The sequence below is a fragment of the Salvelinus namaycush genome, chromosome 14, assembly GCF_016432855.1.
Source record: "Salvelinus namaycush isolate Seneca chromosome 14, SaNama_1.0, whole genome shotgun sequence".
Lineage (NCBI taxonomy): Eukaryota > Metazoa > Chordata > Actinopteri > Salmoniformes > Salmonidae > Salvelinus > Salvelinus namaycush.
The window spans coordinates 33,288,426-33,311,465 of record NC_052320.1 but is presented as its reverse complement, the minus strand read 5'-3'; the positions used below and the strand labels follow the sequence as shown (position 1 = coordinate 33,311,465).

Sequence of the window (23,040 nt, the reverse complement as noted above, 5' to 3'; positions counted from 1 at the left end):
ATCCAGTCAACTGTGGAGCGCATTGGAGTCAACATGGGCCAACATCACTGTTGAACACTTTCGACACCTTGTAGATGCCATGCTCCCAATGACTTGAGGCTGTTCTGAGGGCAAAAGAGGGTGCAACTCAATATTTGGAAGGTGTTCTTCGTGTTTTGGACACTCTGTGTACACATACTGTCATTGGTCTATGACCCAATGTTTGTTTGTCAATATCATGGCTGCATACATTATTTACAAACTCACATCTAAACTACCTAAAACGAACGATACAAATCTAGAAATTTAACGTAACTTATCAGTACTGCAACATTGTAACTGGCCAACTAGCTACATATTTTGTCAGTAGATATTTTGCTACATGTGTGTCGCGTGCTCAAGTAGCCAAGCGTCGTCAACGGTTACAATCGGTCATTGACATTGGAGAGAAAGTCAGCTAGCCAGTCATAGGCAAATGTGTTGCAAATTATTTTCGCAAATATCTACAAACTACAAGGCTAGGACCAAGTAGAGGTAGTCAAAAAGGAAGCTTCAATATCCTGATAACAGTAAGAAAGTCACAAATTTTTGTTAGCCAACGTTAATGTAAGTTAACCAGTGTTCGCTGCAGCCAGCCAGCCAAATGAGGCAGTTTGTAAATACCGTTAATGTTAGGTGTAATTATGGCCGTTGGACAATATGCCTTATATTAGTGGTCATTGGCCAAAGGCTGTTCCTTCATATTTTTTCTGATCTAGCTAAATATATATATATATTGTAACTAAATGCATATCAGGTAAGCATATAGCAATTATATGATGTTAGGCATAGCTAACTTTATCAGGGGTCCACCCTATGTTCCTTCAGCCTTATGGCCCTATGTTCCCTCAACCTATATTCCCTCACCCCAATGTTCCCTCAGCTCTATGTTCCCCCAGGCATAGGGCCCAGGGAACAAAGGGCTGAGGGAACATAGACATGGTCCCCTTTATCATATCACATGATGTGATCTGAATTTCTCTCCTCCAGAACAATCACCACCATGCGTCGCAGAAGATCAGCTTGTAGAGTCAACTCTGACAGCAGTGAGATCGATATTGATCTCTTAGGTATGCGTTTTCACAGTTCACCTACCTACAAGCACTCAATAGCATCTGTTGCATGACTAAGAAATGTCCTTTTATCTGATATCCTACCCATTTTTATCCCATAAAACATTGGGATACACTTACCAGTTTTCAAAGTTGTGTGTTGCAGCTGAGACAGAGTTGAGCAAACTCCAGAGACAGTTTCGCATCATGGAAGGAGACAGGCAGGCGTACAGCGTAGAATCACAGGATCTCATTCGCAGACAGCTGTGAGGATATTTTCGTCTTAAAGACTGAAAACATTGAAGATTACTTAAGATTCAGTGTACCTCTAAAGTTGTCTTTTGCTATGTTTACCTGGACATTGAAACTATACTGTATGCCCATGACAACTTATTGTGGGACATGTGAACTCCATTCTGCCACCTCTGGTCACTTGTCCCCCCCCCCCCTACTCCAGTCTCCTTTTTACCTCATTTATCACCTGATTTACTTAGCAAAAGGCACATCTTAATAGGTGGTCCAGGTAGCATCATGAAATTAGGATTTTTGTCTTGTTCTCTATTGCTAGAGGGGGAGGCCGATGACATCAGAGAGCGCCATAAGACCAACTCCTTGAATGGCCTACTCCTTGAAGTTTGCAGTTGTGTCTGAAAAAACATTATTTGCTCAAAATAATACTATTTTATCCTTACGTGTGTTCATTACTGTATTTATACGTGGGATATTGTTTTTCAAAAGGAAAAGTTCAAAAATAGCTGGAGTGCGTCTTTAATACCCCCCCCCCCCCATTTGTTTTAAATAAATGACGCCCTTGCTTTTCGTGAAGTAATACTATTTTTTCCTACTAGCACTGACTTTGCTGAAGGCTACTTTGAGGAAAAATGTACTTACTATGACTGAGATGTGGTTTTCTCACCTAGCTTTCTTAAGATGAACACACTAACTGTAAGTCACTCTGGATAAGAGCGTCTGTCACGTTCCTGACCTGTTTTCTGTTGTTTGGTATGTGTTTAATTGGTCAGGGCGTGAGTTTTGGGTGGGTAGTCTATGTTATGTGTTTTCTATGTTGGGTTAATGGGTTGCCTGGTATGGCTCTCAATTAGAGGCAGGTGTTTGGCGTTTCCTCTGATTGAGAGTCATATTAAGGTAGGTTGTTTCACATTGTTTGTTGTGGGTGGTTGTCTTCCGTGTCAGTACATGTTACCACACGGGACTGTTTTCGGTTTGTCTGTTCCTGTTCGTGTGTTCTTCGTTTCATGTAAGTTCGTAAGTTTAGGTCTGTTTAGTTCGTTTTGTTATTTTGTTTTCTAAAGTGTTATTTTGTGTTTCGTCGTTTGTCTAATAAATCATTATGTCCACATACCTCGCTGCGTGTTGGTCTGATCCATGCTCCTCCTCATCCGAGGAGGAGGAATATGACGACGATCGTTACAGCGTCTGCTAAATGACTAAAATGTAAATGCAAAATGTAATAAAAAGGAGTTTAGTTGGAGAAATGTGGCCAGCCCAGCCACTGTCAATTGAACTGGCTTAATTGCTAACAAAAGATTTTTAAAACAGTATGATTAAGTGTAGTACAGTGTTCCTCCATATCAGGGATAACGCTGTCTCTAGTAAGAGCACTAAGTCCAGTATGACACAAGCACATGGCTTCTTCCTTTGACACTGAAACGATGCATGTCTGTTACCCAACCAGGAGGGAGATCCAAAGGCTCCATGGTGAACGCGAGGAACTTCTCCGTAGCCTGCGTGTCTCAGAGAGTCCATTTCAATGCTGGGATGACACAGACGCCACGCAAAATCTGAGCAGCATGCTGGTGTACCGCGACAGGGTGGTGGAGCAGCTCGACTCTGAACAAGGGAAAATGGCTTATCTGAGACAGGAGGTGTTTGTATTGACGATTGCTTTGTTACAAACATCATAGATGTGAATTGCCCAGATAATCAGGAATTCATGATAGTTTAACCTCATCCTACCCATGCTAGAAACTGACTTTACCCCCAAACCTGCAGGTGTAGCAGAGGGGAAACTCTTTCAGCAGCCTGAAGTGTCGCCCCTTGCCCTGTTGAAGGCTTTTTTCAATAGCGCGATGGGTTGGAACTTTTTAGGAGGGCGGTCATGTGTTTGGGAGGTTGTGAGTTTGAGAGCTGAATCAGAGGAGAAGCAGTACTCACTAAGCAAGAAGCGTGACATCCTTTACAATGGTGCTGTGACCCGGATCTGCAGCTGCACTCAGCTCAACCGCTGGGATTGCTGTGGAGTGAGTTTGGAGGGGGAATGTAGCAGATGAGGACTTGTGAAACTCATTCCTCAGCCTGCAGTGTCGCCCCTAGCTCTGTTGAATAAGGCCTTTTTTCAATAGCGCAGAGTTCCTAGATTTGAGTCTTGGTATAAGCTGAATCAGGTAGAAGCGCTAAGCAAACAGCATGAAGTCCTTTACACAGGCCTATATCTTTTTCAAATTTATTTTATTTTAATCAGCTCCAATTGACAATGTTTTATTCTTGATCAAATACCTAGTGATATTACTTAGGTAACCAGATTTAATTGCTTATCTGCTTTTATCTGCTTCTTCTGTGGTAGATTTTGACTTGGGAGAGTAAGCTGGCTGGCCAGAGGAGAGGGAGCACCACATACCACAGTCAGAAGTCGGAGGCAAACCAGACACTGAAGAACAGCCTCATCCTGGAGAACAAACTGGACAGGGTTAGCAGTAGCCTGAGTGCCAGTCTGTTTCTGCGCTCTTGCCAACTCCTTATGGAATTGTCATGGTGTTGACATGCCACCCATGTCTTTGCACCAGGGTCGTGTTCGCTTCAACAAGCTTTTGGCCAAGAACGGGCAGCTGAGAGAGGAGCTGAAGATCTTGCACGTGGAGAGGAAGCAGTTCCTCCACCTCTACTGCAGGATGGAGAGGGTAAGGCTCACAGCACCATAAAAATCAAATTACTAGAATGGGTAATGAATTGGGATGCACCCAACTCACTGAGCAATGTTGTGTTCCTGTTTGTAATTCAGGAGCTGCAGGAGATTCGCAAGGACATCCGAGACATGATGGCTCAGTCCACTGCTGCTTTTGAGGCCAGGTAATACATACAGCTTTTTTGTGTTGATGTGTTTTTGAGTAGAAAAAGGTTATTTGGTCTGCATTGTAGAAAACAGACTAAAACAGGGAGGGACTACCTGAGCTTTTTTTTTAAGATGGTGTGCCCTCATGAATATGATCCTTCAGAGTGGAGGCTCGGTGCAAACGGATGCTGCTGAAGGAGAAAAAGGTGAAGGACCTGACCCAGTATGGCACGGAGGTGAGCGAGCTGCAGCGGGTCATCTCCCACGACCACCGCCTAAAGACCTTCATGAGCATCAAGGGCAACGAGTGCAGCAGCCAGGAGGAGGGCCAGGACCTGAGCCGCAGACAGGGTCATAGATGAGATACTTATTATAAGCCTTGTTATAAGACATTATAAAGGCTTATACATGCTTATGACAAGTGACAGAGCATTATACCTGTATGCTTTAATTCACACAATGACAACAATTACAAAATGACAAATTACTAAATCAAATACACAGCGCAATGGCTTTTCAGCAGACCGATTATTTTATTTAATAGCCGAATGCAACGCAGAATAAGCAATAGTTGAATAGTTCTGATTTGGTGCACTGAGTTGATGGTGTACTGCTTTATGTAAGTCTGACTTATATCTGTCTGATTCTTACCTCTAACCTCTGTCTTTAGTTGAGGAGAGGCAGCGCAGGAGACTGGGACTGGACACTCAGGGAGGGACTTTTGGGACTCTCGATTCCTTGCAGGAGACCTTCCACAAGATCCACTGTGTCACAGGGGAGGAGGACCTGCACAAGCTGGTGGGGACCTTCATTCAGAGTGAGTCACAAAGCCATGTCTCCTCAGCAAAGGGGCACCTCTTAACTTCAAAATAATCGCATTTACTACTTTATTATGGAAATATGATAAGGAAATATGCCGTCCTCATATTTTAGGCCCTCGAGTATGCTCCTTAACTCTCAAACTACCAACATATTTTACATACATTTTACAAACTATTGGAAAAAGCAACAATCATAGCAAAATATCAACTTAATTATTTTAAAACATCATTAGACATGTAAATAATGTTATCTGAAATAAAACAATAAAAATAACCAGTAAAAGTATAGTTAATTAGCATAATCTGTCAAATTAAGATATACATTTTTCCCTTATATAATGTGCAGCATTTTTCAAAAGTATAATCCACATTATTAATAAAAAGCTAATTTACAACCATTTGATTGTAGTATCATTTCGTTTTTTTGAATTTTGAAGTAAATATTAACGTTGCCATATTTGTGGTAAAAAACAACATTTGAAATAGCCTATACTTAATGTTATTGACAATAAGTGAGAGATGGCCTAGTTTTCTTTATTTACTTACCCCACAGCCAACATTAGCATTGCTGCTTGTGTAACAATGGGAGTGGTAGGGCCTATGGCAGAATGCTTAAAAAAGCAAGCCAAACCCTCAAATTCACTTCCAACCAAATGTTATAGCAACCAAAATACCATAAGTTGCAAATATAGAATATTGGAGGGTATTGTATGAGTTCTGGTATTTCTATAACATTTTCCATATAATCACATTTTTTGTAGAATAAACACCAATATGCGGCAGGTAGCCTAGCGGTTAAGAGCGTTGGGCTAGTAACAATGTTCTCTGGTTCGAATCCCTGCAGCCAACTAGGTGGAAAATCTGTCGATGTGCCCTTGAGCAAGGCACTTAACCCCAATTGCTATGGGGTTAAGTGTAATAAATGTATTACAGCACTGTGCAAATTCAGAAAGTTGCTGGTTTCTGTAATTACAGTTCTACCAAGTATTCATAGCACTGACAGACTTTTATGAGCTGTTTTGACTGCAACTAAGCATATAACTAATTTAGATTTTGTACACGGTCATACCTAGTAGTTATAACCATAGGCGAAGGTGCATGTGATCTGTTTATCCGGTCAAGATCGCTCCACCCTCTGAGGATATGTATGACTTGATATTATGAACAAGTTGATTGACAAATTTGAAGAATTTAATGAACCACCTTTAGGCTATGATAAAAAATATATATCCCAGTCGGTAGTTTGAGGGTTAAACAAGATCTGTGTTGACACGAGGCCATCTAAGATCTATTCTGTTATATTTGTAACTGTGATAAATACCTTTTGTGTTTCTGCATCCTACAGTTGAAGACAAGAATTTTGCTTTGCTAAACTTTGTTAACGAACAGAACAACGAAGCCGAGACCTTGAAGGACGAAATCAACCAGGTCTGTATGAAATTGAAACTACATGCATGTTTACCTTTGAAATAAGTAATTTCTTTGGATGTTGTGCTTTAATGCACACAGTAAACTACAGGGCACCTTCCTTTCTATTTGGACACTTTGTTAAATGTAGCCAACTAATTGGAGGAGTGTGTGCATGTGTGAGTTCTACGTGTGTGTATTATTGTGCATTCATGTGTCCATTAGGTGCCTCTTCTACTTTTGTGTTCAACCTGATCTCAGAGCATTTCATATTATTCTGTATGTACATCCGAGACATTTATTTTTGTATGATATGTTACGCTTCGTATGGTATGTATTAATTTGTGAATGTCCGTCACCCATTTTGTATGATACGTTATGAATTACAATTTGTACAATATGTTACGAATTAGCAAAACTTTCAATATCTTACAAGTTTGCAAAACGTATATGTTACAAATTCTAGCTAGGTTGGTAACGTTAGCTAGCTGGCTAGGGGTTAAATATAGGAGTTAGGTTAAAGGGTTAAGGTTAGCTAAAAGGGTTAGGGGAAGGGTTAGCTAACATGCTAAGTAGTTGAAAAGTTGTTAAATAGCTAAAATGCAAAAGTTGTCCGTGATGAGATTGTCCGTTATGTGCCTACCCATCCACCCCGACCAACCACTCTAGTTTCGTTTTTGCCTTAAGTAACTACCTGTCTTATGTAACCATACCAAACGTAACATATCATACTAATTTGGGTGTTACAGATTTACATTTACTATGTTACATCTAGTCTATGAGACCAGGCAGTTGTGTTTTGGTGTGTGTGTGTGTCACAGATCCGCTGTGAGATGGAGGTGTTTTCCAGAGAGGAGCGCAGGCAGCATGAGGAGAGCAGGGCCGTGCTTCGGGGGGTCAGTGTGCAGCAGCAGGCCACAGAGCAGCAGATGGGAGGCTACCAGCAACGCATCACCTCAGTGGGCAAGATCCTCAACCAGCTGAAGACAGGTATGGATGGGAAAGAATGGTTTGTTTTGTTTCAGCCCAGAACTATCTACATCTTACGGCTATGACTTCCCTTCCTGTGGAGGCCTTAATAAGCTACTTACTATGACTTTTGGTACTTATACTACTATAACTAATATAACTATTACTACTAACTTATTTTTTTCTTCAAATTCAACTAAATCAAGGGTGTGTTAGTGCTGGGCTGTAACAAAATGTGCACCTCCTGGTGGTCTTGTCTCTCATTGCAGTGAAGAGACTCGCCGAGTGCCAGTTTCTATCTGCTTCTTTAGACAACCAGATTGAGAAGAACCCTCAATTCTTCTTGTGTGTTTCCGTGCACCAGGAATAGACAGTGTGTGCCACAACATAGACTGTGACCGGTCAGTGATCGAAGACAAGTTAGGCTCCTCGACCGGGATCCGGGACAGCACCATTATGACTTACCTGGGATTGGTGGAGCGCAGGACCAACGAGCTGCTGACTTTGCAGTCTTTCCTCAGCTCCAAGGTCATTTCAATGTCACAAGGTTATTTAAAATGCATCCATCCCTCCTTCATTACTTCTCTGGAGTAAGAATGGATCCGATAGGACTGGATTGATGAAAGCTATTGTAATGTAGTGGAAACCTACTACTACTATCAAATTGTGTCAGATCAGGGATAGGCTACATCAGTGGAGGGAGGGTGGAAGTATGGATTTTAGAAGTGAACAGAGCCTCAGTGAAGTGTTGCCCTTGAAACATTTTATGTTGTTCTCTGTCTCTGCTCCAGGACCTTGATAAAGATTACAATCCTAGAATGGTTGCCAGGCACCTCCTAGGGCAAAGTCCACCACTGCCTAGGCAAAACAAAACGGTTGAGCCTCCCACTTCTGGGTATGTCTGTCTGTGTGTGTGTGTTCAATATAGAAGCTGCTACATCTAATGCCGGAAAGGGATGCCAATGAACAGTCAATGGGACAGCAGCAAGTTTGTTTGCAATCCTGTAACAATAACCTATAAAATACATGTGGTTCTGTTTCTGAAATATATCCCCGACGATGCAGTTATATCCACTTTGCAGCTCATGTTTTTTTTGTTTTACTTGTGCTGCAGCTTAGAAACTTTTTAACCTGCCCAACTGTATTCACAACCTTGCCGGAGGACAAACTAGTGTGCTATTCCAGGGCAGTGTGCTATTTTAAGAGCCTATTTTAGGAGTAGGACCTACATTTTCAGTTTCTCACGTTCATAAGGAAATAGTAAGTGAAAGCAATACTTGGAAGTGTGTTAACCATAGAAATATAACTTATAGTTTAACTTTATGGTGGTAATGTAAGACTACTACTATTTTAGGGATAACAATGACCCAGAGGAGTCCCTGCTAACAGACCAGGTGAAGCCCCTCTCCAAGGAAGAGCTGCTCCCGCTGGTAATGACGAGGGTGAGGCCTTCCCTTCAATCAACATGGACCACCACAATCATATAGCCGGGGATGGCCTACCTGACTCTAGTTTAACCCTCAATTGGTAGCAAAATAGTGTCCACAATTATAAATATCATCCATACCTGATCATTGTTATTGTAATACTATGGGTTGATAGCATTCTGAATTTCCTACCGCACACATAACAAAATACTGTCTCATTGGGTTGTTTTCTGCCACAGATGCAGAGGAAGGCAAAGATCGTCCGACCAGAGGTCCGAAAATCAGACTCCAAACTCAGCGTTGTGGCCAGCAGAATCCACCATGGCTCCCTAGGACTCTGAACTCATCATCCCTTTATGAATATTGATTGGACACACAAGGAAATAGTTTATTGACCTCATCCCTGGTAGATAGACAGACCTCATCCTTGGTACCTTGACCTAGTCCCTGGTAATCTGACCTCATCCCTGGTAGTCTGACCTCGTCCCTGGTAGCTGCAGACTGGGGGACCGCAGGAGGCCCACTCCTGTGGAAAGCAGCATCACAGCCCTGCTTTCATGAGCCATTCATAATCTGTTACTTTTATAATGCTTCATTAGTTGCAAAATTTAGTTTAAAATAATTGAAGTATTCATTATTTGTTCATCAAATAAAATATTCTGTGGTGTAAGCGTTTAAAGATGTATAATAAATAATTTAAATCAGAATAAATGCCAGCCTCGGAATTCAGATAAGACATTTTATTTTTACTATGGCGTGCAACATGGTTCAACGTGCCAATAAATCAGCACAAACGTCTTTTTCGGTTATCCAAATTGGCAGCGTCTTGGAGCAAGAATTGGTATCATCTATACTGTGCTAATGACGATACAAAAGAAGAGTAATGTAGAGCAAAGTACAATATGGCAAAAGAGCCATTTTTGGTAAGTGCATGGAGTGTATTTATAGATGTTTGCTTAGATACGCTACATGTGTGTAATTTCAAAAGCACTTTCGAGGGGGCCTTGATTCCAGTTTCATACACGATATTAGAACAAACACACAATCAACATTTTTAAAAACTGGCAAAATATCTGATTCTTTGAAAATCAGTTTCTCACATTAAAACAGTTGCTGACATGACAAACAGTACATACATCATCACATTTTGTTAAGAAAATCATTTTCATGGAATGTGCACAAAACAATCCTTGAATTAAACAATCTCATCACTAGGCCTAGCTACAAATTACATAACAGTAAAATTAAATATCCAGTTACTTCATCATTTTCATGTGCTGCCTGAGTGAGCTCTGTCATAATCATTAGAGTTGAATCATTAATGTTGATGATCAAAATGATTATGTCCCTTCACGTCACCGTTCATGTTGACGTCTAGTCCTAGTCAGTCCCACAGAACACCACCTTGCTCTCCAGTCGAGCCCGCTCAGCCTCAAACACCAGCTTGTGGCTCAGTAGAGTCTCCTCTGGTCCGGAACGGATAAAAGATGCATCTCCACTCTACGCGACACACACAAACACGAGTCACATTTTTCCCATCCACATGAGTATAATGTAAGGTTACTATGAGTGATACTGCAAAAGGTGTCATGACTTTTTTTAAAGGTGTTATGAATGCCTTTTGTATACCCCCTTCAGGTAAAGAGTTAGGTTAAGAGTTTTTACAGCACCCAATACCATTCTGTGATTTTATTGAACCAGGTACTGCAACAGTGTAAATTTCACAATGGGGTTTGATTGAATCCTAACAACGATCTAGATAACTCAAATAACATTTTGTTCCACGACATCAATTTTTAGGCTTGTGTTAATCATAATTAACACAAGCCTAAGTCAAAGAACAGATCTCAAGTGAAAAAAAAATATTGTCCCTCAATGTTGACATTCACACAGGCTCCCAGCACTCACCGCCACAGCAGAGATGAAGGCTTCCACCAGTTGGTAGTCTGCCCCGCCGTGCCCGCCCATGCCAAAGGCCCCTGGGGCGCAAGTCTCTGCTGTGTGCTTGGTGGCCCTCCCTGTGAGGAAGTCAAACACTCGAATCTCATGTCCGTCACACGACAGCTCCCCCTATAGGAACAAAGCAATCATTACATGATAAGAAAATGTTTGCAGGTTATCTTTATGTACTAAAATCAGACAGTAGCCAGATGCAGTAAAGCTAGAGCTGGATGTTACTACAAATACAGATGATTATAAGGATAAATATTCCAGAGAGAGATAAAGTTCATAAACTATGACACAGAAATTCAGGTCAATAAACTATTGCAGTTTGTGTGTGTCCAATCAATATTCATAATCTATCTCTTTCTATTCAATCAATATCCGTATCTTATCATATCACATTGATTCCAATCACACAAGTGGCATATTAATGATCAACAATGAATTATTCATAATGATTTAACTTGATCTTGGATTATTCAAGATTGTCTCTGGACTGGAGTGCTACAGTACCTTGCTGCCATAGATGGTGGTTCTCCGCTTACATATCTCCTCTGTAAATGCCACCATGGAAAAAGCAGCTGTAAGACCCCCTTCAAACTCCATGTTCACCACCTGTACACCCAGGTACAACAAGGTGAGAGAAGAGAGATAAAGAGAGGAGCTGTGTCGACTTGAGCCTATATCAAATCCAAATCAAATCAAATTGTATTTTTCACATACATGTGTTTAGCAGATGTTATTGCGGGTGTAGTGAAATGCTTGTATTATTATTTCTGACCGAAGCATAAACTTAATTTAAATACAACAAAAGTGTGCAGGACTTAATTTACAATTCTGTAACCTCTCTTCTGACACTTGGAATGGTCTCTGTTACGAAAGAGATACTTATTCTAAAGGAGATATCCTGTTAAAATAAAGGTGAAATACCGAGTAATAAATAATAATACGTGTAGATGTATAAATGTAGGATAAACCTTTTTCTAAGCATGGTTTCTCTGCACTAGCGGCTAGCCAGATGGTGGTCAGTCTTACCTGGTTGGTGCAGACGTCGTTGTCACACTGGTAGACACAGCGGCCGTACGGCCCTGATTTCAGAGCCTCGGTCACAGACTCAATGTCTGGGAGAGAGCTGGAACATATCACAGACACGGGCCAGCCCACACAGCCCTGAGAGACACACACAGGCCGGGTTACTGTAAAGTGCTTTGTGATAACTGCTGATGTAAAAAGGGCTTTATAATTACATTTGATTGATTGACACAGATATAGATACACACACACGGTCATTTTCTATGTGCCTTCTAATTTACACTGCTTGCCCTGAATAATAATTGCCCCTCGTGGGACAAATCAAATGTAATTGACATGAATGGAAAAACCTGTTTGACTCTGTCCAGGTAGATCTTGCGTGCAGAATATGGGCAAGATTCCTCTACAGGGCAGTCTAGGCAGCGGTCTGCAGCACCTGGTGGCTGGAGGAAAAACTCTTTAGCACTGAATCACCTTTGACTATTCTAGGGTGGGTTTCCCGAAAGCGTCGTAGCACTCACATCATTTACAGCAAATCCGTTGTAGGCAATGGACGAAAGATGATCTTAGTGCTACAAAGCTTTTCGGAAACCCACCATTATACACTGCTCAAAAAAATAAAGGGAACACTTAAACAACACAATGTAACTCCAAGTCAATCACACTTCTGTGAAATCAAACTGTCCACTTAGGAAGCAACACTGATTGACAATAAATTTCACATGCTGTTGTGCAAATGGAATAGACAAAAGGTGGAAATTATAGGCAATTAGCAAGACACCCCAAAAAAGGAGTGATTCTGCAGGTGGTGACCACAGACCACTTCTCAGTTCCTATGCTTCCTGGCTGATGTTTTGGTCACTTTTGAATGCTGGCGGTGCTCTCACTCTAGTGGTAGCATGAGACGGAGTCTACAACCCACACAAGTGGCTCAGGTAGTGCAGTTCATCCAGGATGGCACATCAATGCGAGCTGTGGCAAAAAGGTTTGCTGTGTCTGTCAGCGTAGTGTCCAGAGCATGGAGGCGCTACCAGGAGACAGGCCAGTACATCAGGAGACGTGGAGGAGGCCGTAGGAGGGCAACAACCCAGCAACAGGACCGCTACCGCCACCTTTGTGCAAGGAGGTGCACTGCCAGAGCCCTGCAAAATGACCTCCAGCAGGCCACAAATGTGGATGTGTCAGCATATGGTCTCACAAGGGGTCTGAGGATCTCATCTCGGTACCTAATGGCAGTCAGGCTACCTCTGGCGAGCACATGGAGGGCTGTGCGGCCCCACAAAGAAATGCCACCCCACACCATGACTGACCCATCGCCAAACCGGTCATGCTGGAGGATGTTGCAGGCAGCAGAACGTTCTCCACGGCGTCTCCAGACTCTGTCACGTCTGTCACATGTGCTCAGTGTGAACCTGCTTTCATCTGTGAAGAGCACAGGGCGCCAGTGGCGAATTTGCCAATCTTGGTGTTCTCTGGCAAATGCCAAACGTCCTGCACGGTGTTGGGCTGTAAGCACAACCCCCACCTGTGGACGTCGGGCCCTCATACCACCCTCATGGAGTCTGTTTCTGACCGTTTGAGCAGACACATGCACATTTGTGGCCTGCTGGAGGTCATTTTGCAGGGCGCTGGCAGTGCACCTCCTTGCACAAAGGCGGAGGTAGCGGTCCTGCTGCTGGGTTGTTGCCCTCCTACGGCCTCCTCCACGTCTCCTGATGTACTGGCCTGTCTCCTGGTAGCGCCTCCATGCTCTGGACACTACGCTGACAGACACAGCAAACCTTTTTGCCACAGCTCGCATTGATGTGCCATCCTGGATGAACTGCACTACCTGAGCCACTTGTGTGGGTTGTAGACTCCGTCTCATGCTACCACTAGAGTGAGATCACCGCCAGCATTCAAAAGTGACCAAAACATCAGCCAGGAAGCATAGGAACTGAGAAGTGGTCTGTGGTCACCACCTGCAGAATCACTCCTTTTTTGGGGGTGTCTTGCTAATTGCCTATAATTTCCACCTTTTGTCTATTCCATTTGCACAACAGCATGTGGAATTTATTGTCAATCAGTGTTGCTTCCTAAGTGGACAGTTTGATTTCACAGAAGTGTGATTGACTTGGAGTTACATTGTGTTGTTTAAGTGTTCCCTTTATTTTTTTGAGCAGTGTACTATGTAGGACAAAATGGAAGCTCATTGTGGACTTATGTCCGAAAGGGGCCAAAGAGGGTTGAGTACCTTTGACAGAATCAAAAACAATCTACAAACAAACATTAATACAACAAATGATAATATCACAGAATGAATACAGTATGATTAGAAGGTAACTCAAAAGTGGAAATAAAATGTAAATGCATGGACATCAGCTGCTTCGGGAGAGGTGGATGTAAGGCAGGAAAATGGGGTTGTGGTTGTGGGAGTGTGATGCAATGCTTTGTCAGCTATATTTTCCCAGACAAAGAATCACCAGGAGTTAGTTACAGTCAGTTCTCAGGCTTATGGGGCAGCATCTGTTCTCCCACTGTATCGCCTGTGGTGTACTGTTATTCTGACACAGTGACTCTGTGTAAAGGTTGTATCTGCTGTTGCTGTAATGTTTTCCTTACCGATCCATATTTTCCCTAGTTTGGGTCCAAATAGTTGTGAAATCAGTGATTCCAGTATATTAAAAACTAAATGATATATAAAGTATTTGAGATGGTACGGGAATGCGGATGCTAATATGTTAAAGTAACACATTCATTCATGTGTATGTAACTATGGTTGTCATCACTCCAGGGCCTGTATTATTGTTCAATGGCATGCCAAACCCATTGTTTAAAACTATTTTGAGTTCATTCAGTGTCCAAAACAGACAAACATAGTTGTACCACTTCCTTTCTGATTACGTGCATTCGGAAATATTCAGACCCCTTTACTTTTCCCACATTTTGTTATGTTACAGACTCATTCTAAAATTGATTAAATTATAATTTTCCCCTCATCAATCTACACACAATACCCCGTAATGACAAAGTGAAAACAGGTTTTTAGATCTTTTTGCAAATAAAAACAATTTAAAAAATACCTTATTTACATAAGTATTCAGTCCCTTTGCTGTGAGACTTGAAATTGAGCTCAGGTGCATCCTGTTTCCATTGATCATCCTTGAGATGTTTCTATAACTTGATTGGAGTCCACCTGTTGTAAATTCTAATGATTGGACATGATTTGGAAAGGCTCACACCTGTTTATATAAGGTCCCCCCATAAGGTCCCACAAACCAAGTCATGAGGTCGACAGAATTGTCCGTAGAGCCCCGAGACCAGATTGTGTCATTTGGAACAACCAACTCTTCCTAGACCTGGCCACCTGGCCAAACTGAGCAATCGGGGGAGAAGGGCCTTGTTCAGAGAGGTGACCAAGAAACCGATGGTTACTCTGACAGAGTTCCAGAGTTCCTCTGTGGAGATGGGAGAACTGCTCGGAAGGACAACCATCTCTGCAGCAGTCCACCAATCAAGCATTTATGGTAGAGTAGCCAGACGGAAGCCCCTCCTCAGTAAAAGGCACATGACAGCCCACTTAGAATTCACCAAAAGGCACCTAAAGGACTCTCAGACCATGAGAAACAAGATTCTCTTGTCTGATGAAACCAAGATTAAACTCTTTGGCCTGAATGCCAAGTGTCACGTCTGGTGGAAACGTGGCACCATCCCTACAGTGAAGCATGGTGGTGGCAGCATCATGCTGTGGGGATGTTTTTCAGCGGCAGGGACTGGGAGACTAGTCAGGATCGAGGGAAAGATGAACAGAGCAAAGTACAGAGAGATCCTTGATGAAAACCTGCTCCAAAGCGATCAGGACCTCAGACTGGGGCGAAGGTTCACCTTCCAACAGGACAACGACCCTAAGTACACAGCTAAGATAATGCAGGAGTGGCTTCGGGATAAGTCTCTGAATGTCCTTGAGTGGCCCAACCAGAGCCCGGACTTGAACCCGATCGAATATCTCTGGAGACACCTGAAAATATCTGTGCAGCAACGCTCCCCATCCAACCCTGACAGAGCTTGAGAGGATCTGCAGAGAAGAATGGGAGAAACTCCCCAAATACTGGTGTGCCAAGCTTGTAGCGTCATACCCATGAAGACTTGAGGCTGTAATTGCTGCCAAAGGTCTAAAAACCTGTTTTTGCTTTGTCATTATGGGCTATAATGTGAAGATTGATGAGGGGGGAAAACGATTTAATCCATTTTAGAATAAGGCTGTAATGTAACAAAATGTGAAAAAAGTGAAGGAGTCTCAATACTTTCCAAATGTATATGAGAAGACCACACACCCTTTTCTCTTTGCGGAAGTGACTGAGAGATCCAAATGATGACACTTTCAAACACCTGTGAAGAACAAGCTTTTTTTAATAGGGCTGTCAGTCGATCAAATAAATTAGTTGATTAACTTGTTATTTTATTTATAAAAAAATTAAAAACATTGCCTCTTTACCTTCGTCCTCCAGCCCAGTGATGTATCAAGTCAATGTCATGGCAGGATTTGGCCAGAAGTGCAAATGAGCTCTCAGCCTCATTCCTCCAGTTCCCTCGAACAAAGGAGTGGGCAAAGTGAAAGAAACCCACCTAGAACAGGAGAAAGTAACCATGGAAATCTTTGCAGATACTTCAACCCATGCAGGCTGCACTGAGAGTGGAGTGGAGGTCACTATTCAAATGTACAATACTGTACGAAGACCTGGGTTCATATACTATTTGAAATCGTCCATAGATATAAGCGTTTGCTATAGCCTGTCTGGAGAGCCTAGTTGAGCGTGCTTTGCAGTTTTGCAACTATTCTATTAAGTGAAGTTTATTTATTTATTCTCTTGGTTCCACTGTGCACGGCAAGATCGCTCAAACACAGATAAATTAAATAGTATTAGTACTTTATAGTAATAGCACTTGAACCCAGGTCTGGCTATGCTCCATGTAAATTATGTAAAATTTACACAGTATTGTAAATACATCCCTACCGGTTCTAGGTGTTGAATATGGACCGGGTCTCCAATCGCTCCACTGTCCATCAGCACCTGTGGGGTCAATTCCAAAGCGTTGGCAACGCACTATATGGCAGCTCTTCTCAAGATTGATTTGACTGCTTCTATCCCGCGAGGAGTACCTTGTTACTAGGCCTATTTTCGCTCAAGCTCTGATTGGGCATTAAATCCAATCACAGTAGCCACTGTCCTAATGATGCTGAGTGAAAAAAAACTTTTGCTACGCAAAAAGCACAGATCTGTGCAAAACATACTGTAATATTTCAAATAAATGAATATACACTTACTTTTATCTTGTGAATGACAGGGTCATATCGGAGGACATGGCACACTGTTAGCATCACACCATTTTGAATGCAAGTTCTTACAATCTCTGTGCAGTCCTCAGCTGTTACCTAATATGAAAAAATATACATTTGACACTGTGCGTACACACGCCTGCACGCCCACAAAAACAAACACGTACAGACACAGACACACTCTTTCTATATCTCTAGATATGATTGATTGTATAAACTACGTGTACTGGGCTGGTATAGGATAGCTGAAATGATCTTGTCTTGATCAGACATCACAACAACACACATCGTTTCTACAGGGGTTGGGGGAACACTCACAGCCATGGGCTTCTCCAGAAGAATATGGTAGCCTTTCTTTGCCAGTGCCACAGCGGGGTTCTTGGCAAGAAGACAAGAACACACACTCACTCAGAACAGCCATCATGGATTCTCAATCTTAGCCTGCTGTAGCATCAATGGGCAAAATACTAGACACTGAGCATCCTAAAATAGTTCTGTTGAAATGGTTGCTCAGATTCTGTGATATACCAAATTTGATTAATTGAGTAACAAGTATGCTCTACTACTATTACCTTATGTTGGCGGTCTGGGGTACAAATGAACACAGCATCAGCAAACTTCTCCCTTTGTACTATACCATGCCAATCTGGGAAGGAGGAATATAAGTAACATATGTCATACCACTTTTCATAACTGATTACAATGCATGCAAAATTATACTGGTTTGTACTTGACATTCAGAGACACAAGATGCCACGAGAGCTTATTTGTTATGACATGCTTGTGATAATATGACGCTGTTATGACGTATAGTTCAAATGAAGTGCTACCAAATAATCAATCCAGCGTATATCAAAAAGGAGAGGGAGAAAATGGGTGTGTACCGACAATTAAATATTTTTCACTCATACCAGCAAACACGTTGACATCTGCTATTCTGTGTTGCTTCTGAAGTTTCTCCCGTGCAAATTTCCTGGGTTCAGCCACTCCAATGACCTACAATTCATTTGAGTTATCATTGTTTCCATTATTATCATCATAATCATCATCATGACTTTTATGTAAAACCTTAGTCAAGACCGAATGGCTACTAATCGGTAGCACACTTCAATTCTGATGGAAAGAAGTGATGAATGATTTAGCCTAGCAGGAATGAAAGCCTATATCTCACTAAGATCAGATGGTCTACTCATTAAGTTATTTCAGTCAATATTGACAAGATCAGATGTAGAGAGATGTTGGGGAGCCTTACTCGCATGCGTTGAGGCTGGAGGGAGGCAAAGTGTGAGTACGTCTCCCCACGGTTCCCAGCTCCCACCACAATGACATCCACAGGTGATGCCATCCTGTCTTTCTGGGCCCTGCTTCAAAATGACGAAGACATCAGTTCAAACCAGCCATGTTTCATTTATTGATGTATATGATGTTTAATGCTATTGTTGTCGTTGACTGGACATCCTCTTAAGATTGACTGAGCTTTGTGTAATAGATCGTGCATGGTGAAAAATATTATTGTGCCAAGTTATATTTGAAGAATGACTCATTTCTTGTTTTCCTAGTTGAACTTCTTTTATTTACGTTTACATTAATAATGTATTCTTTTAAACAAGGTTGTTACTAGTTAACACAGCCACAAAGTCATAATTGGCCATGTTGTAAAAATTCATGCAAACAAATATGAGGTTTTTGGTCTTCATTCAAGCTTAGCAGTGTTGTTAAGGTAAGGTTTCAAATCTGATTTTAACATGCTAACTACACCGGGCACGCATGTTGATTGTGTCCATCCACAGCAGACACGATCAGAACATGCAGGTTGAAATATCATAATATCATAACGAACTCTGAACCAACTATATTAATTTGGAGACAGGTCGAAACACATGAAACATTCATGGACATTTAGCTAGCTAGCTTGCTGTTGCTAGCAAATTTGTCATGGGATATAAACATTGGGTTGTTATTTTACATGAAATGCGCAGGGTCCTTTTTTCCCTGGATCTTTGTAGAATTGTGACTAATTTTGAGTCACACAAAATCGTGTGTTATCTAATCCGACAATTAATCCACAGATAAATGGGGAAATTTAGATAGTTTCTAGTAATCGACTTTATATGGCAGCTAGCAACCAACTTTAAGGTGCATTACCACCAACAACTGGACTGGAGTGTGGACCGCCAGCTTCCAATCACCTGCGTGGGTATATGCTCCTAAAAATCAATGACATGGGAGAGGCTGGACGTGCAGTGCGTCAACCGTCAAAAATAGAACCAAGACCTATTTCAGACCTATTTCATAGGAGCTCGTTGACGCACACAAGCAGTTTGGATGAAATTATTGAATAACATGTATGTGTAAGAATGTAAGAAAATATATTGTAGAAATAGGCGGGGTTTAGCCATAATTATGACTGTGACTGTGTTAACTAGTGACGATCTTTTAAACAAAGCATGTACGTTGTTTCCCTTTACTGACAAGATAACGTGACTGTCACATGTAAAACTCAGCAATAGTAGGCTAAAGGTTCAACGGGGATGCAATATTTCAACAACAAAAACACAACGACCATTATTCACGCCAGAGTTTATCTTTGACCGTGTACAAAAAACGCGAAATTCAGATCTATATTTTTTTTCTACAAACGTTTGCATACAATATAGGCTACAGTAGTCTACCTACCTTAAAAACCGGTGGTCTTCTTCAGTGAATCCAAGATTCGGTGGATGCATCTGCGCACATTCTTCTGGGGGGGGGAACCAATAGTAGGATAAGACATGGTTATGCCGGACATTGAAATTGATGCACACGGAAGGCGTGAAAATACAATTTCGTAAGCTAACGCCACTGTTTGCTAGCACGATTATAGTGTACGAATGATCTTTATTTTTCGCTATTTGCCCATACACTGTTGTAAAAGGGTATTTTTGGCAGTTAATTTAATCCTTTCACTATAGCTAGCTAGCTAACTTAATTTTTTGATTTTGTCTATTTCACCAAGCGAACTGCGGTGCAGCCAGCAACCAATATGAACGTTGATACTCCACAGCCAGTCATACCAGGGGGCTCTTCTTTAATTTCCTCGACATCCAGTAATTGCATCACTAACAACAATGCAGCAACTAATGTCAGCAGTATCCCCTCGGTTGCCATAAGTAATGGTAAGTATTTCCACTCATTTTGAGGTTATAAACAGCTTTATGAGCTGGCTTTAGACCCGGTTACACAACACACGAATGGTCTGCTATTTACTAGCTAATCAAACTAGAACCAAAGTGACTCAGAACTGTTGAAATTCTAAAAGGACAGTAGCCCACACATCATATAGCACTATACAGAACTTGACACCCATCTTAGATCTAGCACGTTCATTGCTTGCTGCTTTGTAAAACAGTCCATAGCTTAGCCAAGAGCTGGACCTTGGCTATCAACATCTCAGCTACATTTAGGAAGATATTAAACCATGTCATTATATGTTTTTTTGTTTCAGCCCCAACCTCGGCTACCATGGCTACACCATCATCTGACACATCCGTGTCCAATGGTGTCTATGTTCCCGGTGGCATTGCCAACGGCGATGTGAAGCCTATAATCTCCACCACACCACTGGCTGACTTTCTCATGCAATTGGAGGACTACACTCCTACAGTGAGTCATACCCCTTTTTAAGTCGTAACATTAGTTCACGAGAAGACAAATGTAGATTACTTTTTTCGCATACCTAGGCTGATGTCGACAGTCAATTTACTTATATACATATTGCATATTTGGGTAAGTAGTTTATATTTAGCATATAAATGTCCTTCCGGTATCAATTGTGGTGATGCTAGGGTACAAAATACCATACCAAAACGCATCACAATGACTTAAGTCCAACCATTTGTTTGCCAGATCCCTGATGCAGTGACAGGCTACTATCTCAACCGGGCCGGCTTTGAGGCGTCTGATCCGCGAATGTAAGCCTCATCTTGTTTACCTCTTTACCTGCAAAGTGTCCTCCATCTATCAGCTTTTACACCAGTTATAGCAACTCATTTGAGCTCCAAATGTAAACAACATATATGCCCATCGTTTTCAGAATCCGTTTGGTCTCCCTAGCAGCTCAGAAATTCATCTCAGACATTGCTAACGATGCCCTGCAGCATTGTAAAATGAAGGGCACTGCCTCTGGGAGCTCCAGGAACAAGACAAAGGTTGGTGCATTTCTGATGGTATTAAAACACAACATAGGCTATACATCTCAGTGAATGAACACATTAACTGTTTACATGAGTTGCACAGAATTATTCATGCACAAGTATGACTGTATTGTTGATTGGTTTCTCACTACGTCATCCCACCTCTTCTCTCCCAAAGCAGGACAAGAAGTACACATTGACCATGGAGGACCTCTCCCCTGCCCTGTCTGAGTATGGCATCAACGTAAAGAAACCTCATTACTTCACATAGGATATTGGCATATGCAGTCTGGCAGCTTCTGCTGTTTCTGCACCTCATAAACCCCTTATGATGGTCCTTTAGGATGGCCATGGAATATTAATTGCAGTCACTCTTTTGTTCCGTTTTTTTTCCCCCAAGTAGAGCATGCTTTGCTTTGTGTGAATTTGAGCTTGTAATATTTTATTAAGACAAATAAAATGTTCGGCAATTACTTATTTCTGACATTGTGCCTTTTCATTTATGCACTCTGGTGTACAAGGAGAAGAGTTATGGGTCGTTTATATACTCCATGATTTGGACGCGATAACACTAGTACCCCCAAAAAATGTTTTCTTGAGTGGGGGCAATCAGTAATGTTTGTCCATGGAAGTGAGCCGTAGTAATTGTCCACCTGCGGCTACCGTAGATTTAGGAACCGCAGTTCTTTTTGAATTAGTTCGCTAATGACATGCTTTTGGCTAACCACTGAAGAGTTTCACGTATTGTTTTACTTGTGAGTGAAAATAAATAACAATGAATGTTCAGCCTTCTAACCCCAACAACCCGATTGTGTTCTTTGATGTCACCATTGGAGGACAAGTGAGTAACTAGTTTTATTGCTTTCATAGCTATGAAATGGCCAGCTAGCACGTTGTTGGCTAGCCTGCCAGCTAACGTTAGCTAACTTTCCCCCAAAATGTAATTATGACAAATCTAGCTAGCCATCACGTTGAGGCTCAAAAACATCCCATATAATATGTAGACATGTGGTCTCAAGCAATAGATAGCACTTCGTACGTTAGCTAACGTTACGTGATAATAGTTGATTTGTAGAAGCTACGAATGCACAGTTTCTAAATCCGCAACATCGCGAGACTTCCGGGAACGCTTGCGATACAGATCAAGCTTTCAGGAATGAGAGAAGTGAAACATTCTCCCTTTTAGAAAATGTACTACTCTGAAGATGCAACGTAGATTCGAGCCAATGTCTTCATTATTTTAACATGTTATTAAGAAAGAGACAAACTGACACGTTTTCATTTGTCAAAATGCTTCTCCAATAGAAATTCCCCATCACACTGGTGGGCGACGTTGGCTTGGTCATGCGGAGAACACGTAATCGGAGCGCCTTTGATTTGACGGCATGCACATGCGCAGTTCGTCGTGAGACGGCCTTTAGACCGGATGACGTTTCTCTTCATGAATTTAGCTAGCCAACGTCGTCATTATTTTATTTATTTATTTATTTTCACCTTTATTTAACCAGGTAGGCTAGTTGAGAACAAGTTCTCATTTGCAACTGCGACCTGGCCAAGATAAAGCATAGCAGTGTGAACAGACAACAACACAGAGTTACACATGGAGTAAACAATAAACAAGTCAATAACATAGTAGGGGGAAAAAAGAGAATCTATATACAATGTGTGCAAAAGGCATGAGGTAGGCAATAAATAGGCCATAGGAGCAAATAATTACAATTTTGCAGATTAACACTGGGGTGATAAATCATCAGATGATCATGTGCAAGTAGAGATACTGGTGTGCAAAAGAGCAGAAACGTAAATAAATA

At 41.7% G+C, this 23,040-nt stretch overlaps 4 protein-coding genes across 8 annotated transcripts in view; 3 read left to right on the top strand and 1 right to left on the bottom strand.

Annotated features, from left to right (window-relative positions):
* Positions 1–1,021: 1,021 nt before the first annotated feature.
* On the top strand, positions 1,022–8,456 carry LOC120058709 (coiled-coil domain-containing protein 63-like). The gene is made up of 13 exons (XM_039007455.1): positions 1,022–1,088; positions 1,237–1,336; positions 2,767–2,956; positions 3,655–3,777; positions 3,875–3,988; positions 4,090–4,157; positions 4,304–4,491; positions 4,811–4,957; positions 6,307–6,389; positions 7,190–7,358; positions 7,702–7,865; positions 8,129–8,183; positions 8,452–8,456. The coding sequence occupies exons 1-13, from the start codon at positions 1,022–1,024 to the stop codon at positions 8,454–8,456; spliced, it is 1,473 nt and encodes a 490-aa protein (XP_038863383.1).
* Positions 8,457–9,489: 1,033 nt separating this feature from the next.
* On the bottom strand, positions 9,490–19,819 carry zgc:154075 (uncharacterized protein LOC556929 homolog). Of its 2 annotated transcripts, none has more exons than XM_039008447.1 (14): positions 19,734–19,819; positions 18,310–18,421; positions 17,969–18,053; positions 17,630–17,703; positions 17,376–17,435; positions 17,046–17,153; positions 16,735–16,791; positions 16,215–16,345; positions 16,054–16,108; positions 12,091–12,183; positions 11,744–11,878; positions 11,222–11,323; positions 10,673–10,834; positions 9,490–10,264 (listed from the first exon to the last, which is right to left on the bottom strand). In XM_039008447.1, the coding sequence occupies exons 1-14, from the start codon at positions 19,781–19,783 to the stop codon at positions 10,145–10,147; spliced, it is 1,344 nt and encodes a 447-aa protein (XP_038864375.1). In that variant the 5' UTR covers positions 19,784–19,819; the 3' UTR covers positions 9,490–10,144. The 2 variants fall into 2 exon arrangements, with proteins under 2 accessions (XP_038864375.1, XP_038864376.1); XM_039008448.1 differs by having other exon boundaries at positions 18,310–18,418; positions 19,734–19,817.
* taf10 (TAF10 RNA polymerase II, TATA box binding protein (TBP)-associated factor) lies at positions 19,775–21,706 on the top strand. Of its 3 annotated transcripts, XM_039008450.1 has the most exons (6): positions 19,775–19,884; positions 20,053–20,212; positions 20,542–20,699; positions 20,943–21,007; positions 21,130–21,244; positions 21,408–21,706. In XM_039008450.1, the coding sequence occupies exons 2-6, from the start codon at positions 20,080–20,082 to the stop codon at positions 21,498–21,500; spliced, it is 564 nt and encodes a 187-aa protein (XP_038864378.1). In that variant the 5' UTR covers positions 19,775–19,884; positions 20,053–20,079; the 3' UTR covers positions 21,501–21,706. The 3 variants fall into 3 exon arrangements, with proteins under 3 accessions (XP_038864378.1, XP_038864379.1, XP_038864377.1); XM_039008451.1 differs by having other exon boundaries at positions 19,830–20,212; positions 21,411–21,706; XM_039008449.1 differs by having other exon boundaries at positions 19,830–20,212.
* Positions 21,707–21,842: 136 nt separating this feature from the next.
* The window catches only part of ppih (peptidylprolyl isomerase H (cyclophilin H)), a 36,738-nt gene continuing 35,540 nt past the window's right edge, over positions 21,843–23,040 (top strand). Inside the window, exon 1 of one of the 2 annotated variants that reach the window (XM_039008443.1) lies at positions 21,843–22,070. In XM_039008443.1, the coding sequence (XP_038864371.1) occupies positions 22,005–22,070 (66 nt within the window). In that variant the 5' untranslated portion in view covers positions 21,843–22,004. The remainder of the gene's footprint in view (positions 22,071–23,040) is intronic. The other variant, XM_039008445.1, reaches the window with a different exon arrangement.

What these genes read in the sequence shown, in the direction of transcription:
- LOC120058709 (XM_039007455.1), top strand. Translation starts at nt 1,022, where the DNA reads ATGCGTCGCAGAAGATCAGCTTGTAGAGTCAACTCTGACAGCAGTGAG. An exon ending in ACTGCTGCTTTTGAGGCCAG is followed by an intron (nt 4,158 to 4,303) that starts GTAATACATACA and finishes ATGATCCTTCAG; the next exon opens with AGTGGAGGCTCGGTGCAAAC. An exon ending in TGAAGGACGAAATCAACCAG is followed by an intron (nt 6,390 to 7,189) that starts GTCTGTATGAAA and finishes TGTGTGTCACAG; the next exon opens with ATCCGCTGTGAGATGGAGGT.
- zgc:154075 (XM_039008447.1), bottom strand. Translation starts at nt 19,783, where the DNA reads ATGCATCCACCGAATCTTGGATTCACTGAAGAAGACCACCGGTTTTTA. An exon ending in ATATTCAACACCTAGAACCG is followed by an intron (nt 16,346 to 16,734) that starts GTAGGGATGTAT and finishes CTCCTGTTCTAG; the next exon opens with GTGGGTTTCTTTCACTTTGC. An exon ending in CACTGGGCTGGAGGACGAAG is followed by an intron (nt 16,109 to 16,214) that starts GTAAAGAGGCAA and finishes TGTTCTTCACAG; the next exon opens with GTGTTTGAAAGTGTCATCAT.
- taf10 (XM_039008450.1), top strand. Translation starts at nt 20,080, where the DNA reads ATGAACGTTGATACTCCACAGCCAGTCATACCAGGGGGCTCTTCTTTA. An exon ending in CTCGGTTGCCATAAGTAATG is followed by an intron (nt 20,213 to 20,541) that starts GTAAGTATTTCC and finishes TTTTTGTTTCAG; the next exon opens with CCCCAACCTCGGCTACCATG. An exon ending in GAGGCGTCTGATCCGCGAAT is followed by an intron (nt 21,008 to 21,129) that starts GTAAGCCTCATC and finishes CATCGTTTTCAG; the next exon opens with AATCCGTTTGGTCTCCCTAG.